Raw genomic sequence first — 18,739 nt, 5'->3', positions numbered from 1 at the left:
AGTGATCAACTATAAAGATTATCGACAAAGAGGCGTTTTAGGGAATAGATTTCACCAAAAAAATTATTAAACACAATTGTTTTAACTCTTGAAGTAATTAACACAACACCTAGATCTAGAAGTCTTTTGTCTGAATTGAATCTTTTGAAAACAATCTTTTCCATGCTACTTAAATAATAACTAAATTCTTGAAACCAAATTAAGAAGCATGACGTTAAGATTCTTCATCAATAATCTTTACTGTTACCTGACTACTTTATGTGTGCTCAAATGATAGTCTAGCATGCATGATCTAATATGAATCCAACTTACTAAAGAATTATTTAAATCATGGAATCATTCAAATATTGATCAAACATTTAAAAGCATTGAGAATGGTCATGCTAGAAAGCGTAAATGCAAACTATCATTCAAGAAGCAAAGTGTTCAACAATTAAACCTAAAAATTCATCTACCTCTATGAGAAATTTAGCCTAACATGGTTTCCATAGACATAACCATATCAAGAATACCAAAATACATAAAAGAATTCAAGAATACAAAAGGAAAAGAAGAGTTATCTGGCTCCAATCGTATTTTCAGGATGAATTTGGCCTTCAAACAATCTTCAATCACTCTGACATCATGAAGACTTCATACTCTGCTCTAAACCCTCTCTCTAACCTCAAACACTCCCAAATTCGATGTGGTGGCGGGCAAAAAAACCTAGGTTAAACAAGAAAAGTTTTCCAAAAGTTGCAGATTTTTCCTTTTTCACAGCATAGCACCGCGATGCTCTTGCCCTCAATCGCAGAGCTCTTTGATAGCAGCGTGACACTTCCCAGTTTATTGCAGCACTTTGGTTCTGGAAACAGCGACGAGGTCAGTGCCAAGGTGCTATCCTATTTTTGGCAAACCTTGGTCTTTTTCTCTACTTTTCTTCCCTCCTTTCAATATTTGGCTCGAGTTTGACTTCATTGGACTCATTTAGGTCCTTTTTGGCTCATTTTGACATATAATCTCTATCATGAACATAATCCTGAAAATCACTAGCAAAAACATTAAATCCACTAAAATCATATACAAACTATCCTAAATTAAGGGCAAATAACGTGCATTTTAGGTATGTTTCAATAGTACTTGGTAAATAGTAGAATTGCCAAAGGATACAAAATTAGTGGGTTAAAAATGAGTGTTTATCATAAACTGTAATATAGACGATAGTATTGAGAGATACAAAGCTAGACTAATAGCTTAAGGGTTTACTCAGACATATGGGATTGATTATTAAGAAACATTTACTCATGCCAAGATTAACTCTATTAGAGTTCTTCTATCTCTTGCAGTTAATTTAGATTGGCCTCTTTACCAGTTGGACGTGAAAAACATCTATCTCAATGGGATAGTGAAGAAATTTTTATGAAATTACAACCAAGCTTTGAAAAGGAACTCAAACATAGCAAAATATATGAAATGAAGAAATCTCTTTATGGCCTTAAATAGTCTCAAAAAGCTTGGTGTGAATGTTTTGGTAAAGTTGTGTCTAGCTATAGTAGATCATACTATATTTTATAAACACTCTGAGATTATTAATATCTCAATTTTAATTTTCTATGTAGATGATATTATTCACACAGGTGATAATGAAACAAGTTTAGCTAATCTCAAGGAAAATCAAGCAAGAGAGTTTCAAATCAAGGACTTGGGAACATTAAAATATTTTCTAGGAATGAAATTTGCAAGATCGAAGAAGAGTATCTTTGTCAAAGAAAATGTGTTTTAGATTTACTTGAAGAAACAAGATGATAGCAGAAACCCTATTGAACCTAATTTAAAATTCCATATTGCGAAAGAAGAAGAAATCAAAGACAAAGAATGATATCAAAGACTTGTTGGGAGATTAATTTACCTGTCACATACACACTCTGACATTGCATATGCACTAAGCATGATAAGCCAATTTATGCATGCACCTGGATCAACTAATTTTGAATCTGCCTATAGAATTTTGAGATATCTAAAAGGAACCTCTGAAAAAAATATTCTATCTAAAAAAACATAATCACTTCCAAAAAGAAGTCCACACTTATGCAAATTGGGTGGGAAGTACTACAGATAGAAGATCTACCTTAGCTTATTATTCCATTGTTAGTAGAAGCCTAGTTACATGGAGAAGCAAAAAGCAAAAAGTAGTGGCAAGAAGTAGGGTTGAAGCGGAGTTAGCATTGCCGTGTGGAATTTAAGAAGGCATATGGATCAAAAGAGTACTTAAAGTTGAAATTTCCACGAAAGACACTTATTTGAGTTTATTGTGACAATAAAGCGATAATTTCTATTACTCATAATCTTGTCCTACATGATAGAACAAAACATTTTGATGTTTACGAGCATTTTAATAAGGAGAAGATTGATACAAGCACAAATTGTATTCCATATCCTCCAACAATGGAATAAGTTGTCGATGTATTAACAAAAGGACTTTTAAAGAAGCAATTCAACAAATTGACTAACAAGCTCGCTATGAAAGACATCTTTAAACCAACTTGGAGAGTGTTTGAATGTCTATTTAGGAATATTTATGTGAAATATTTGTTGTCAATATTTTCCTTTTTTATTGACATTCTCGTTTCTTATTTGTAATAATCTCTCTTCTTAGAAGACCTTTGTTGCACACATATCAAATATAGCAATATCATCGAATTTCAATAAAAGTTGAATCTATAAATAAATATATAAAAGTAGAAATGTGTTGGGCACGATTTAGCTGCCATTGTTTAAAGCACAAGAATATGATAAAATAATTTCAACAAATTACACAAACTAGAATCATCCTTGCTCAATTCAACATTATGGTGCTGAGAGTCTCTGAATGTAATATGACCAAGGGATTAATCTCCGAATCTAATCCTTTTTCAATTCAACATTAATTGACATTCTTATGATCAGGCAAATCTCCATGTCTACACATTTTACTAAAAAACACCCTTGCTCAAAAGAAGAGACGTGATACAACTTTTAGTACAACAAAAGATGAAACCCTAAAAGTAGAACATTAAAAACAAATCACACATGCATATTAGTGGATTTATTAACATCATCCTGATTCAGATTCTTGGTCTGGCAGAAAATTTCTTTGTTCATTTACTTTTACACAACAATCATATGGAGCGACCCTTCAACATGGGAGGTCAAATACAACAGTTTTTCACAAAGTCAATAAAGGAATCATAACACCTTACATTACATGGAACCTTCAAAACCATAAACAAATTTTCCTACCTATTTTCACATGGAACCAAAAACTCACCCAACTAAACACGAGTCATTCTCTCCTTTCCCAGAAGATCACGTTTCCTAGACCAATATTGCTCAAACCTCTGCCTCGCATATTCGATATAATCAAAGTCGATATCATTCACATGCTCCTGCAGAGGACAGGAATGAATTGATGATAAGGACGTTGTTTAGGAGATCGAGTTGAAGCATGAATATGTACAGAACATGATTGAAAGAAGACTTGGTGTATATACTGTTTCAATATATGAGAAAAATAATATCATAAATGTTACATGTTAGGGAACAGAACGACAACTTATTAGCAATTAGCACACAATAAAAGAAAATGGCCATGACTGTTTCAAAAGAATGTGTGAATAAGGCTAATAACTATAATGAGGCTTGTCAGAAGAGCGAAATTACCGATATAATTCCCCAGAGGCCCCAAACAAGATGGCTAGCAACAGTATACTTCTCGACATCTTGGACTAATTGCTCAACCTCAGCATCAGTGGGTTGATAACCTGCATATACACAACATAATTTAAGGTCCCAAATCAAGAAGTAGCTCAAGACATCCAATTCTCAAAACGATATAAACCCATACAAATGCTTCTTTGATCTATCAGAAAATATATGTCCACCACTGAAAATTGGGTACTCCTCAAATGGTAGACGCCAGAAATTTGAATGGTCCCAGAAATTTAAGACGGGGAATGGCAATAAGCAAAGAAGAGCTTAAGAAAATTAACCAAGTGCCAAAATAAAATTGTTACTTTCCATCTGATAGCTATTAACAGATGTAATAAGATCAAAATGAACATAGTTCAATTCGGATACGAATGTCTTGACAACCAAAAGGCTTGTGGTATGAATCCCCTTACTCCTATTGTTAACCAAAAAAAAAATGATGTAACAAGTATTGGGGTCAAATCCAAATAGGCAATAAAATAATATAGTAAGATCTAACTTCTAAAACCAACATGAGCATAACTCAGCAATAATTGGTATATACTCCTTCCTCTAAGATTGAAAGTTTAAATTTTCATATCCCACATTTGTTGTACTAAGAAAAACAGATCCAACTTCTAAGGAAATGATACCAAGAACAACTTGAACTTGGGAAGGAGCAGTATTTTGCATTTATATTCCAAGAACTGGATATCGCTGCTGATCACTTTGTCCCTAGTTAATTCTGATTCTATAGTAAATATTATAAAATTACCTGAAGCGCTCAGATATATTTGCACAAATCTTTTACGCTCCTCCAAACCTGTTAAGCGAAAAGAAGTCAATATTGCCCTTCAATCATGACCAAAAGCATACAAGCATACCGATAGAGTTAGACAAAACAAACCAGGATATTTGGTGTGGTCCAAAACATGTGGAGTATCTGTATGATAATCAGCAGTCATTTCACAGAAGTGATTTGCAATGTCAAAGGCTACGGGATTATAACTTGCATATTCATAATCCTGTAAAGAGAATTATGAAAAATCAAATGAGTAACGTGACTCAAATCTATATTCCCTTGCCTAAATGAATAAACTTGTACGTAGGTTCAAGCAACAATGATAATGGTCATAAATAAATAAACCTAAATTAGCAATGGTTCAAGCGACGGAAACATGTTCATGTCTTAATGACTGATTAACTTCAGAGTACCAATCTTGGATTAATATTCATCTACCTAAAACGAGCCTAAAATTATTAAAAAAAAAAAAAGGTTGTTGCAAGTTTTGTGTTCCATTGTTAAAAACTAAGCAAAAGTTTGTTGTCATATTTTATGTTGTTTTAACCACCACTTCATACATTTCCACAAAACAGCAAACTGCGGAGTAAATATGTTTTATAGCCCTGCATTGCATCTTTTATCAAAGCATTGCATAAAACATGCATCTTCATCGATTCTTTAATTCTGGCAAAGGTTGACAAGGAAATACTTTTTCCTTTTCTTGGCCAAGGATTGAATACATGTTTGCTCTTCCAAATTCAGCTTTGGCACCTCATAATAACTCAAGAAAACATTTTAATATATATATATATATATATACTTTGCAACACTTTGCTACGAGAACCTTAGCTTGGCACTCCTATGAATATCTCATAGTTGCAACACTTATATACCATTTTCTCATCAATGAACTTTCCAATAGACAAATGATAATGAGCAATCTGTATTCTATCTTTATGTGATGCAGTTCATCAAACAGTCTACTTACAAAAAAAAAAAAAAAAAAAAAAAAAAAAAAAAAAAAAACACACACACACACAGACATGCCTTTCCCCTATTCCAAGAAAATAAATTCTAAACAGCAGAAATAGAATATTACGATTATAGTTATTGATCTAGTCTCCTCGTCTAGCATTATGTTTCCGTACTGTAGATCATTGTGGCAAAAACCTATACTTTGATGATCACCCAAGAGGTCCTTTTCCAATAGAGAAATCTCTTCTTGCATAGAATCCAAGCGAAAGGCTTTGGCTTCTTCAGGTGGGGAACATTTTTTGGCAGCAGTAAGCCAATTTCTGAAGTTTCAAAAGGAAAAAGATATATATATGTGAAAGGACCTTAAGAGCTATAATGAGTGAGAGAGATGGTTAATATATGTGCCAATAAAGTACCATACCGCAACCTATTCCACAAGCACACATCCTTCGGACCTGGAATATCAAGATCATGGAACTCCTTCATTTTAACGGCTATAAGAGAAGATATTTCTGAATCACGTAGATCCACAGCAGATAATGTCTGACAATCATAACAAGACAAGAGAAGCACTATAAGAAGAAAAATCAGTATGCTGTCTTTAGAAAATAAAAAAGCTGCTAATATTATGTTATATTCAATTTTCCTGATACAAACTATGCAAGTAACACAATAAAGTGCCAAATAGATTACCAAATAATAAGTTACCAAATAGGTCCTTAAAAAGATATGCAATAATAAGTTAGAAGTTACACAAAGATGCCAAGAAAAAATGGTTGATAAGTTGAAGGAAGAAGTTAGAAACATGGGTATACTTTAGCATTGTGGCACAGAACTCTTCAAATTGCTATCCTACATTAATCAAGGAGGAAATTTATGAGCAACATCGGATGTCCAATACAACGAAACAAAAAAGATTCGAGATCATCGTCTCACAAATTTATCATACCTCAAAAAACTCCATCAATTGTTGTACTTATGACATCATTTTAATCTGACTTCTACTTTCAGTTCATGAAAATTAAAATTAAAGTGAAGGCATCACTACTAGGAAAATAAAACCTGTATACCCTTGCATGGATGAACTCTTCAATTCGACCAGTTGAAAATCGCCCTAAAAGCCGAGGTCCCTGTCCGTGCTTTGACATAAACTCAAATGTCTTTATCTCATCTTCTCGGTTAAAAAACACTTCCACACCTTCACCATAAATCCTAACCAAAACCTTTCTAGAAACATCCTCTGTCTTAGTAGGCCACTTGATTTGGAAGACCTCATTGGTCATGGCTCCCTTCAAAGGAATCATTTGCAATGCACTTGGATCAATTTCATCTCCCCATTTGGTAGCCAACGACTGCAAAATCTCCCTTGCTTCTCGAGGTAGACGCTCTTCTTTCTTATTTGTTGCATTCTCCACTGTGACCATAATTAAACCAATTTCTAAAGAAAATCACTATCACAACAAACTTCTTCAGGTGAAATTATCCGATCTGAAAAATTTTGGAACCAGCAGTTGATAATCAATATCCTTAAAGAACCATTCTATCCAGCACATCCCCGACTGTTGTGCAGGAAGAAATTCAATTTTAAAAAACAATAAAAATAAAACCTCTAGGAAAAATAAACAATATAGAACCTAATTCTTGTTCAACAAACCTTGGGAATTAAAATAAATTTATAAAGATATTTCTTCTTTGAAAAATAAGAATCAGATATAAGTTTGGAGGCCGGAGGGTGAACATTCAGATGATGAAAATGACCCACAATATTGTAGCACTAATATATCACATGTCATACAAGTTATATTATTATGAAATGTTCAAAGCAGTATCAGAAATTATATCAAAACTATTACCACAAAATCAATTTTGAAAGCTACAGCCAACCGTCATTCAATTTTGAATACATAAAACATCAGTCAATAAGTGAACCGCATTTTAAGATTCAAAATTTATGAAGTGATATGACTCTTGCAAGTTAAAGCAAAGTCAATTTCTCAAACTTGGAAAGAAAGAGAATTATCACAACATCCAAGAGCATTCAAATACTAAGATTTACATATTAAATTATGTATAATGAAAACGATCCAAACAACCAATCAATAGCTACCAAAATGATTATAGTTCAACTCACATCCGAATGTGTTAGCGACCAAGAGGTCTACGGTTTAAATCTCTCTATCCCTTATTGTACTAAAAAAGATAAATCAATGGCTGAATTCCCCTCCAAGATTTAGAGAAAGAGAGAGAAATCAACAAAAAGAAACCTCTTGTTACCAAATATACCAATCATAAACTTAACATGAAATACAGACACTAATAAAATGTCAATAATTCCAGGACGCTGGGTTTTTTCTTTTCTTTTTTTTTTTCGTGCTCCTTTCTTATTTATGAGAGGAAATCGAAGCTTAAACAGTAATCTCACATTATTCACAGAAGAGTATGTTTGAAAAAAATACAAAAGTTGCAAATCATTGGATTATTAAATGGGCTATACATAGCATGGAAGAACTGAATTCATTCCATTCTACACATTTACCCATCCCGATTCATCCTACGAAAAAAAAAGATTGAAACATAGTAGATTCCCCCAACGCCATATACTAGTCTCGCCAATCAAATGAAACAGGAAATTTTCTCTTGACAGATCGTCAGGCAAGCCTTCCATTTCAGATCTCCAAAACTCAATTAAGAAAGAATCATAAAATTCAAAAACTATTTTCCCGCAAGAACGTCAAACCTTATATGTGATTAAGCCCATTCAAATTACAAACCAAAATTCAAACAATCGAAACAAAATCCCTTCCTATATAACTGGAACCGTTGCAAGAAATATATGATCAAGGGAAACAATGGAAAACATCGGCAGTCGATACCAAACCTTTTAGCAGAAATGAACCGATGAGGAATCAGAAAAGGTTGAAGAACAGAGAGTTTCCAAGCAATTCCCGAGATTTTGATTCTGCAGAACAACGCCACCAAGAGCCTCCCACCGATGGAAGCTTAATAAATGGCTTGCTCGCGGTAAAATACAAAAGAGAAGAGAGGAGAAAACCAGAGAAAATTTGTAGAATTTTTTTTTTTTCGAGTTCAAACATAGAGAACGAAAATTGCCGCAAAATTTAGATTTCGTTGATAAGAAATAATACAATAATGATTAAATAATTTAAAAAACAAAAAAAAACGGTTCTCAACATGCGGTTAAATTTGTTGTGTTTTAAAACTAATTAATGCTGTAATTCCACGTCGGCAAAGGAAGTTCAGCCGTTGGATTTTGAGAAGCGAGATCTGACGCGGAGATAGAATGAAAAGTCACAATGACCAAATACTTGCAGGTTTTCGTCATTTCGTGTTCTTTTCTTCAAAGGCGAATTTTTCGGGAATTTTTCTTCGCTGGAGCAGCTGTCAACGGTGTACTTTGTAATGAGATCCTGACACGTGTCCGGTTTTCAGAAGGAAAAATTTTAACACTACACTGTTTTAATTCATTGTTGTCATAATAGTATTTAAAAGAAACTAGTATATATTGTAAGTATATATGTATATATTGTAAGTATATATGTATATATGTATGTATATATATATATTTTGTAAATATATATGTATATATATATATATATTATTAGGAAAATTATTTCAAATAGTAAAACTGATAAAAATATTCACAAGATATAGTAAAATTTTAAAACTATCAATGATATACGTTGATAGACACTAATAAACTTCTATCAGTGTCTATTAATGTCACTGTCTATCAGTATCTATCATTGATAGTTCTAAAATTTTACTATATTTGGTAGATATTTTGATTCATTTTTCTATATTTAAAAACAATCCATATTATTATGTATAATTTTATTAACTGTCAACATAAATACATTTGTGGTGAAAAAAAAAACAAAAAAAGAAATACTTGTCATACCTTTAACTAACTATGCAAAATGAACAAAGTTTAAATAAGATAAATGTTCGATTTTCTCACTCTATAGAGTGTCAAACAAATATAGACTAACTATTCATTTGTTTGTTCATATGAATAAAAACAAGATGAATAGTGTGATTTTACGAGGTTGAATCTTGATATGTATGAAGAATAAAATATTTTAATAGAAAAAACAGTTGAACTTAATTAATTATAATTTTTTAAATAAATTAAATGAAATTAATGCCAAATAAAGAATGTCCACTTTTTAAAAAGTAAGTTTTTTTTAAATTTAATCTTATGCTTGTGTCATCACATAGTAAAAGTATCTAATAACTTTGTGAATCATGTATGGTGACCCTTAATGCATGCATCTCCCTACTCATTATCACTCTTATTGACTCAATACTTATTTTGACTCTGGCTCTCATTACTCGTTATCGATTATTGCTTTGTATATTTTAAATCTGAATGGACATATAACATTTTGTTTCTTCATTATTGTGTTATCATCTTCACTCTTTCAACAAGGGAGCAGTGGTTGAAAATGGGAGCGAGAGTAATAGCAAGTGTCAAATTAGCGAGAGTGATAACAAGGGTAAGTAGTGAGAAAGGATTGTCAAGGGCTACCACACGTGCTTCAAAGGGTCGTTACAATAATCTTACATTGTCAAAATATCAAACATAATATTGTGTTTTCAGAAGGGGGGATGGGAAAGGGGAAGGGAAAAAATTAGGGCCGTTTATTTTTTGGGAATGTAAATAACCGAAAACTTATGTGTGAAATTATAGATAGCTGGAATTGCAGATGTCCAAAATCTTAGAAAGTAATGTTTGTTTCATAGGAATATGTTTTATAGATGCCTAAGAATTATTGTTAACTGTCTTTGTTTTACCGGATTTGTACATGAGAATGTCTTAAATTTACGTAGTTTTTCAATAATGCCCAAATTACTATTCACGTGATTTTCTCATTAATTTAATATGATTCGAATTTATATAACATATTTGGTATTTTATTAATTTAAATTTATTTTTATTTGTTATTTTTTGAACAAATTAATCTTTATTAATTTAATATTTTGTGATATTTCAGAAATTAGCATTGTCATATTATTAACCATCAATCCCAAAGTACGATGATCCATATCTACAAATAATATAAATATATTTTTCCTAAATAAGCTTCAAAACATTAATACAAATTTACCTTATAAATGTCTCAAAAAAAAAGAAAATATAATTTGAAATGAAAATACACAATATAATTTGAAGAGATAAAAAAAAATATTTAATCTAGTTTGAAATAAACTTGAATACAAAATCTAATCTTTTAACAAGAGACACATTTTCTATCTCGTTAGACTTTTTTTTTCAAAATAATTGTAGATTTTATATATTTTGAAACAAACTTGAATAAAAAAAATTTGACCTTTTAACAAAAAAAAAAAATTTGTTTTATTAATTTTATCACTAGACTTTCTGTCAAAACAATTATAGATTTTTTATATTTTGAAACAATCTTGAACACAAAATCTAATTTTTTAATAAAAAAAATCAAATCTTTTATCTTCATTCCATTGTCGGACTTTCTGTCGATTTTTTTTTTCTTTTTGTATTTTACAGTAGAACTAGGTCTTGACTTAAATTGAGAATCCACAATACTTAATTTTAATTAAGAGTTTAAGAACTTATTAGATATTTTTAAAAAGTTCAAAGAAAAAAATCGAGAGTTTAAAAGAACTAATAGATACTTCCCAAATTAAAGTTTGATAAAAGAAAAGTCATACCGTAATAATAAGGTCTAGACTCAAGTCTCAACAAGGAGAACAAAAGTTTTTTTTTAAAAAAAAAAATACAAAGAACTCTAAATTGTGCTATAGACTCAATAAAAAAATACAATCAAGATTTTTTCTCCAAAAAACCACACACATACACACCCTAATTATGGTCTAGTCTCAACAAAGAAAATACATAAACCTAATCTAAAATGCATTCTATACTAAATGAAAGACTTTGAGACCTCCAAACTCAAAGTAAGGTCTCAACATAAATCTCATATGAAAAAAATAAAATGATCAAAATTAAATAGACAACACCAATAACAAAAACAGGAAATGGTAGAAAAACTAAAAAGAAAATAAGAAAGGGAATGCAAAATGGAGAAAAAGTAAGAAAATGAATGTGAAAATACCTTGCATAGAGTTTTGTGTGAGAGACTCTCTGTGGATGAAACCTAATTAAAAGTGGTAAGAGAAAGAAAACAATGTTGGCTAATTATATACTAATTAGGGATAAGGATAAGGATTGTAATTTTATGGATGTCTGATAGCCAGGAATCTTGAAAACCCATCATTTCAATGGGAATAGAGATGCCTAGAATGGAGGATTCTAGGATGTCCGATATCTTTGGATGTTTGACTATTTTAAAATTATTGCAATACAAATAAAGGAATCTAGATGTCCATGTAGGGATAGTCTAAGATTACCACGAAACAAACAACCCCTAAGACCAACATGGAAATATAAATTTGAAAATAAGTGATTTAATAAAAATATAGTTGTATTTCATGTATTCGGTTATGTGTTTGGTAGAAGATTTAAAAATTAAATTTCAATTTTTTTAGTACAAATTGGGGGTGGGGGATTTGAACCATCGATATGTGTTTGATAATATATTTTTAAACCATAAAACTAATTAAAGTTACTCACTAAATATTACGTTGAATATAAACTATTATTAATTTATTTATGAACATGTTTTTTTTCAATTTGGTATATTTATTATTTTCTAGTATCATATAATATATAATTTGGCTCATTGCATGTATAGATATATGAGGCTAAAATATTGCAAAAACAGTAAAACTTAAAACTAATTATAAATATAACAAAATTTACCTTTAGCCCATAAAAAATGTTCAAAAAGTCCATTGAAGGCGCACACACACACAAAAAGAAAAAAACGTTTAAGTCCTGAAATTTTTGGTTTTAATGATCGACAATGATAGACATCTATCATTGATATACTGATTTGATACTTTATTTGTTTGAGGTTTGTGTTTAGTGATAAACCTATTATTTGTCTTTACGTGTGATCACTTGATAATGCGTTTTCAAATTAATTTAATTTCGGTCAACCTAAATTTAATTTTGTATTTTATCTTCATTAAGTAATTCATATTAGATATTGATAGAAGTATAATCGAAGTACGTCACTAATAGAATTATAAGTATATGATTGATAAATCCTCTCACTAAAGAACTATGATATACTAACGATTATTTATGTCTGTTAAACTATGATAGATTTTCATTGATGAATATAGAAGTCTATCACAGGGTTTTTTTTTTAAAAAAAAAAAATTATTATTCAACTCTATCCACTACTATCACTTATAGATTTTAAGTAGCAAATAAAAGTTTAATCGACAATATAAGTGATAGAATGAATAAATATATTAGTGATAAACTTTTATCACTCTATATCACTGATAATATTAATGATATACTGATATAATTGTCAATTAGAAGTGTTGATATACTTATTTGATACCTTATTTGTTTAAGGTTTATTTTTAGAGATAAATTGATAGTTTGTCTTTACATATAACCATCTTGATAACTTAAGGCCAAAGAGACAACCAAACCTGCCGTATATAACCATGTATAAAAGTATATAAAAATATTAATGATACTAATGAAATCTTTTTCTTAATGGGCTCAATTAAGTAAATTAATACACTTTTAGCTAATAAAGTAATTTAAACATGAATTTTATACAAATAAATTCAACAAAAAAAAAAAATCAAGAAATAAGAATTAACACTTTTAAGCACCCTATTGAATTCTAATAATAAGATCGATGTAAATGATATGAAAATTTAATAACTACCACTCAGAATAAATCAATGTGAGCAATTAACTCAAATAACAAAAAGTTATACTTAATTTCATACAATAAAATGTAACAACAAAAATTAATTGCAAAAATAAATAAATTAGGAGAGTGATAATGAAATTGACACCATGATTTTATAATGGTTCAACACAACTTGGCCTACATCTACTTCCAAAGTTTCTCTTGGGTATATCACTCAAATTTGATTTTTTTTTCTACAGCTTAGAGTCGCACCACTACAACGTTCTTTTTTTTTTAGTGAAAGAACAAACTGGATCCTTTCTACGGCTGAGGATCAAACCATTGCAATAACTTTTTTTTTATCATTACAAAAGTTTGAAAAATTTTAAGAACGTGCTTGTAAAAACTCTCTCAAAAGAGTGGATCTACAAATTTTGAAACACTCAACAAATCAATCTTTACAATACAATATATCTTTCTCAAGAATAAGATTAAAAAAAAAAAAAAAGAAAATCAAAGCTTTTAACATAGTAACAATGGAGATGTTGTGAATTATGAAGGATTGAAAATAATGTAAAATTGTCATGTAAATTTGGAGAATAATACAAAGGATTGAAAATAATGTAAAATTGTCATGTAAATTTGGAGAATAATACAAGTTTAAATAAAGAGAGATATGTGAAAAAAATCAAATTTTAATTTGAGCATTTAATCTTGGAATAAAAATCAACCTGGATGATGATGATGATAAAATAATAATAAGCTTCAAATGGTACCATGCATTAAATGCACATTTTTTAAAATTAACTAGTCATTAACACAAATATAAAATAATATAATATTCAATACCTTTTTAAAATAATCTTATAATACCCAACAAAAAGCAAACGTCTACCAAGTGTCGCTCCTCCATTGCTCCCCATATCACCTTACAATTAGGTCCACTTTGATGAATAAAGTCGTCCATCATCGCCTCAGTATTTTTTCGTTAAATTTGTTTTAGCTATATATTTTCTATTTGAGCTCTGATTTGAATTATTCAAATTACGACGGATTGTTATTTATATTGGGATTGGTGTCCTAAATCTCTGATATTCTTGTAGTTTGTAAACTTATATAAACAAATTGTTATTACTAAAATAAATGTTATTTTATATGTGCATTAACTCAATCCAATAAACTAAGATCCTAGTTTATTTTATGTAGCTTAAACATGTATGTGATGACATACAGGTGGATTATGTTTATTAATAACCTAAATGGTCTGTAGTATATGGATAAGGTTGGGTGCCTTAACCTGGTGACACTATAGATATGGCCCACTTCGTAATTGTTACAATTGTTGTAAAGTGTTACAAATGATATAATCCTAATCATTCATGTAGAGACATGTGAATGAGGGTATCCTATATAAAGAGTTTGCATAAGACCAGACCACAAAATGATTAGTCTCTTTATATAACGTTGTTACTTGAAGAGACTTACATTTCGCTAGGATAACCATAGGTAACTTGACCTTAATCCTGAGTGAATTGTGAACTTCTGCTTATGAGAGCGGTCCTTTAATCTGCATGGATGAGAACACCGACTCAATATGCCTACCGTTTTGCAGAATTGTCTAAATGAGGACTGGGAACTCAGCTACACAAGATGAAATTCACTTCTTCCCATTGTTAGGATAAGTAAATGAATTTCTTCATTAAGGGTTGATTCCGGGTCTTTAACAATAAGGGATCTCACCCTCTCATTAATCATAAAGGGGTCTACTTATAGTTGGACTATGACTAATTGTACATTAGAGGGTGATAGGTCTTTAATAGAGATATATTTTCTACGTTAATTCCCTTAAAATTGTGTTGTTTGTTTGCTTTTAATGCTCATTTTGTAGGTAAAATAGTCCTGGGAGCAATTAGGAATCCTTCCGAGAAATTGGACTAAAAAGGATAAAAAATGACCAAGAAGTCAACAAAGTTGAAGAGAATCAGAGTAATTACCAAAATACCATCAGACCTAGCATTACGACCCTCCCAGAAGCATCGAGCAATGTTTGAAGACAGAAAGTGTCCATTTGTTACAAAACAGAACAGTGTTCCAATGCTCCCAACAATGTTACAATACTTCAGAGTTTGATGGGACTGTCTGCATGCGTGCGCCTTGCGCAACCTAGCGTCAAGACCCTAGCCCAACGCTTCCTTTTTTTTTTTTTACCATTTAGCATTACAAAGCTAGCCTAAGCGTCGCGACACTACTTCTGCAACTATAAAAAAGTTTTCTATCATTTTTAGCAAAAAAGGGAGGAAAAATTCTTCATGGAGTCCGGAGTTTCTCTCTTCACCAGTTCAACTCCTTGGTAACTTTGTCTCTAATTACTTGGATTTTTATTTCTTTCTTTGATTGTAAATATTGTAATGAATTTCTTCATAGATTTGTCTATGATTTGTAATGTAATTATTCAATCTTGTTTCTAGGGGTTCAAGAATTCTTGCAATCTGCTTGAGCTTTTTGCTTTTCTTTATAAATTGCATTGTGAAATTATGGATTCTTTAATCGGTTTTAAATTCCAAAAGCATGTTTAGAGATTTTTTTCTTTTAAGCATGTTAAGCCAAGACTCTTAGTTTTGACACAATCTTGATTGGATATGTTGCTAGGATGTATTCATGTATAAGAATGTCTAGCTAAGGTCTACCAAGTGGCAATTGTTAATTTTGGATTTGATGGCTATTCTTAGAATATATAAATTGCTAGATTCAAGGAAAAATTCGGTTAATTGAATATGGCTATCTTGACAATTAACCGACATAATTGAATTCATGAACTTAATGCATATATTTTCTATTCTATATGGACGCTGTCGAACCCAGTAGAACTAGAGGCATACAGGTTGATTAGGGTTAGGGCTTTCCAACTTTAATCAATAGTTAGAATGCTTTCTTGATTAGATTTCGTTAGCTATCCGTCTTTGTAGAGGTTAGCCTAGTTGAGTCAAGCGAGTAGTTATGTGCATAATTCATTTGCATGACTAATTTATAGAAATTGATGATAGGGATTGTATTGAATGTCTAACTTGAACTAGAAATAAAATTGAACCACTTTTGTTTACAAGTATCTTTTATCTTTGATTTTCAAGTATGTTTCTTGCTTTATCAAAACCTCATTTTTATTGCTTTCATAGTTGAACTTAGCTTAAGAAAAGATTAAACAAGCTTTCTCTGTGGATCGACCTCATGCTTGCCGCTTATGTTACATGTTAGTATAAGATGTAGGTTCAGTGATTTATAGATTTTTTTTTTGTTTCGGCGAGAGTCAAACTAACAACATCGATTGGAGTGCGAACAGAGGAGTCAGTGGTACTTAAGAAGTTAAATGTAACTACAAGAGTAAAATGGTAATTTTGACCTAGTTGTACTTACGAGAAATTTATGAAGGGTCAACGTACCGTTGATTGGTTATATCCAATGAATACAAAAATATATCTACAGTGTGAAAAGTGCAGTTGTCGGTCTTTAATGGAGTGACCGTCAATTAATGAATGTTGATTAATTTAATTAAATAGTTTAATTAATTAATCTCGTATCATTAGAGCTTTTAATTTGTAGGTCCATAAGGTCCCCTTGCTAGCTTAATAAGGGTTTAATGAGAATCAATTAATTTTGGATTAATTTGAATTGTTCAAATTAATTAAAGAGAATTAATTGTATGATATACAACTAGTATAATGTATGTGGATACAATATATTATAAAGTTTAATGAGAGAGATAAATATTTGAATATGATTCAAATATTTATTATATGAATGAGATTTATATAAAAACCATATGTTAGAATTAATATGAGACTCATATTAAAACTATATAGTTTGATGAGAGAGGTTGTTATTTGAATATGATTCAAATATTAAAATTAATATGAATATGATTCATATTAAAACTATAGGTTATATTATATATGATATAATACAAACTATAGATTATATATTATATATGATATAATATATAGTTGGTTTTAATTATATTAATTATAATATAATTAAAGTTTAAAAGTTAACTCCTTAGGAGTTATTTCTTGTTATTGAGAGGGAGTTATGAGATAATTTCCTCATCTCTCATATATGGGTTTTACACATAGGAGCAGGATGATGGTTCTTTATGTGAAACTCTTTGAAGAAGAAAAGTTCTCTCTGGATCGTCTTCTTTCTTTGTCAAATTTCCTTTCAAGAACTCCCTCAATTCCCTCACCAAACTCTAAGGCAAGCCCACCATTCTGTCTAGATTTTCGCCTTGAGGATAGTGAGGAAGGCTTCATTGGTGATGTCTAAGAAGTACTATACTGCTATGTTCGTGGGGAATTGTTCGTGATGAAGAGGAAATTGACTCTTCGTGATCTTGCCGGAGAGAAAATGAGAAGAAAAGTTCTTCGAGGTTAAGTCCATCCCATTCCCTTTTCCACTTTGTATATTACTTAGCGAAGCATGCTTAGGTGTTGAATGTTTATTGTGAAACCTATATCTCAATTTCCTTACTTAAGCAGATAATTAAGGAAATTAACCAAGTATAAGTTAAATTCTATGTTAAAGAGAAGAAAAATTCTAAGTGTTTGAATATATTTTCTTTGAGTAGCTTTGCGTTGAGCCTTAACTAGTAAAAATTTGGCTAAGTATGAAGTAAAAAAGAAACCATGCATTTGGTGTTAGGAAGCATTAATGCATAAGACTCTAATGAGGTTAAGTTTGTAGATGTTATAAGAGATTAAGTATTGAAGCCAAGGACAACCATGCGTTGAGCTTGTGAGGTTTGGACGCATGTTAGCCCAAGCGTTGGTATAAACGGGTTAGACAATGAGCACAAGGCGTAGCTGCTTGCAGCATTAGACGATGACACTAGATGATAGCACTAAACAATGGGCTTGGACGCTAGACGATAAGCGTAAGCACTGGGCGATAGACTCAAGCGCTAGACAATGGCGCTACACGATAAGCGCAGACGCTATGTGATGGGTTATGCATTGAACGATGAGCGACAGCGAGATCGTTAGATGGTAAGCGACAGCAAGAGATCACTAGATGATGTCTATGTGATGGGGTGTAAGCACTATGCGATGGGCACAAGAATTACACTATGAGCAACAACAAAAGGGCTGGATGATGAGCGACAACAAGAGATTACTAGATGATGAGCTATGGTATGAGTGCAAGAACTACACGATGAGTTAGACAATGGGCCAAGCCATGATGGGCGCATAATGAAGTGTCTATGCGTTGATGAGGCTTGCGGTACACAAGGCTTGTGGGGTTAGTTTGCGTTGGTCTTGAGCAAAAGACTAAGGACGTTGGCAAGCAACAAGGGCATGCTAGTGTTAGTCATGATGTATGTGTTAGCAAGAGGCTAGGCGATGGTAAGACAAACCATGAGGCGTTGAGTTGAGACCTAGCTTGACCCAAGGGTTCATATGCGTTGGTGATGTGCTATGTGCTAAAGACATCCGAGGGTATGTGG

The 18,739-nt window shown here is 31.3% G+C and overlaps 1 protein-coding gene across 2 annotated transcripts; it reads right to left on the bottom strand.

Moving 5' to 3' along the window:
• Nucleotides 1–3,049: 3,049 nt before the first annotated feature.
• On the bottom strand, nucleotides 3,050–8,590 carry LOC120082032 (probable choline kinase 2). Of its 2 annotated transcripts, none has more exons than XM_039037246.1 (8): nucleotides 8,343–8,590; nucleotides 6,535–6,952; nucleotides 5,886–6,007; nucleotides 5,589–5,784; nucleotides 4,613–4,730; nucleotides 4,481–4,528; nucleotides 3,679–3,779; nucleotides 3,050–3,404 (listed from the first exon to the last, which is right to left on the bottom strand). In XM_039037246.1, exons 2-8 carry the CDS (start codon nucleotides 6,886–6,888, stop codon nucleotides 3,291–3,293), a joined length of 1,053 nt encoding a protein of 350 aa, XP_038893174.1. In that variant the 5' UTR covers nucleotides 6,889–6,952; nucleotides 8,343–8,590; the 3' UTR covers nucleotides 3,050–3,290. The 2 variants fall into 2 exon arrangements, with proteins under 2 accessions (XP_038893174.1, XP_038893175.1); XM_039037247.1 differs by having other exon boundaries at nucleotides 6,535–6,878.
• Nucleotides 8,591–18,739: the final 10,149 nt, after the last annotated feature.

The sequence above is a fragment of the Benincasa hispida genome, chromosome 7, assembly GCF_009727055.1.
Source record: "Benincasa hispida cultivar B227 chromosome 7, ASM972705v1, whole genome shotgun sequence".
Taxonomy (NCBI): Eukaryota; Viridiplantae; Streptophyta; class Magnoliopsida; order Cucurbitales; family Cucurbitaceae; genus Benincasa; species Benincasa hispida.
This window is presented reverse-complemented; position numbering and strand designations above follow the sequence as displayed.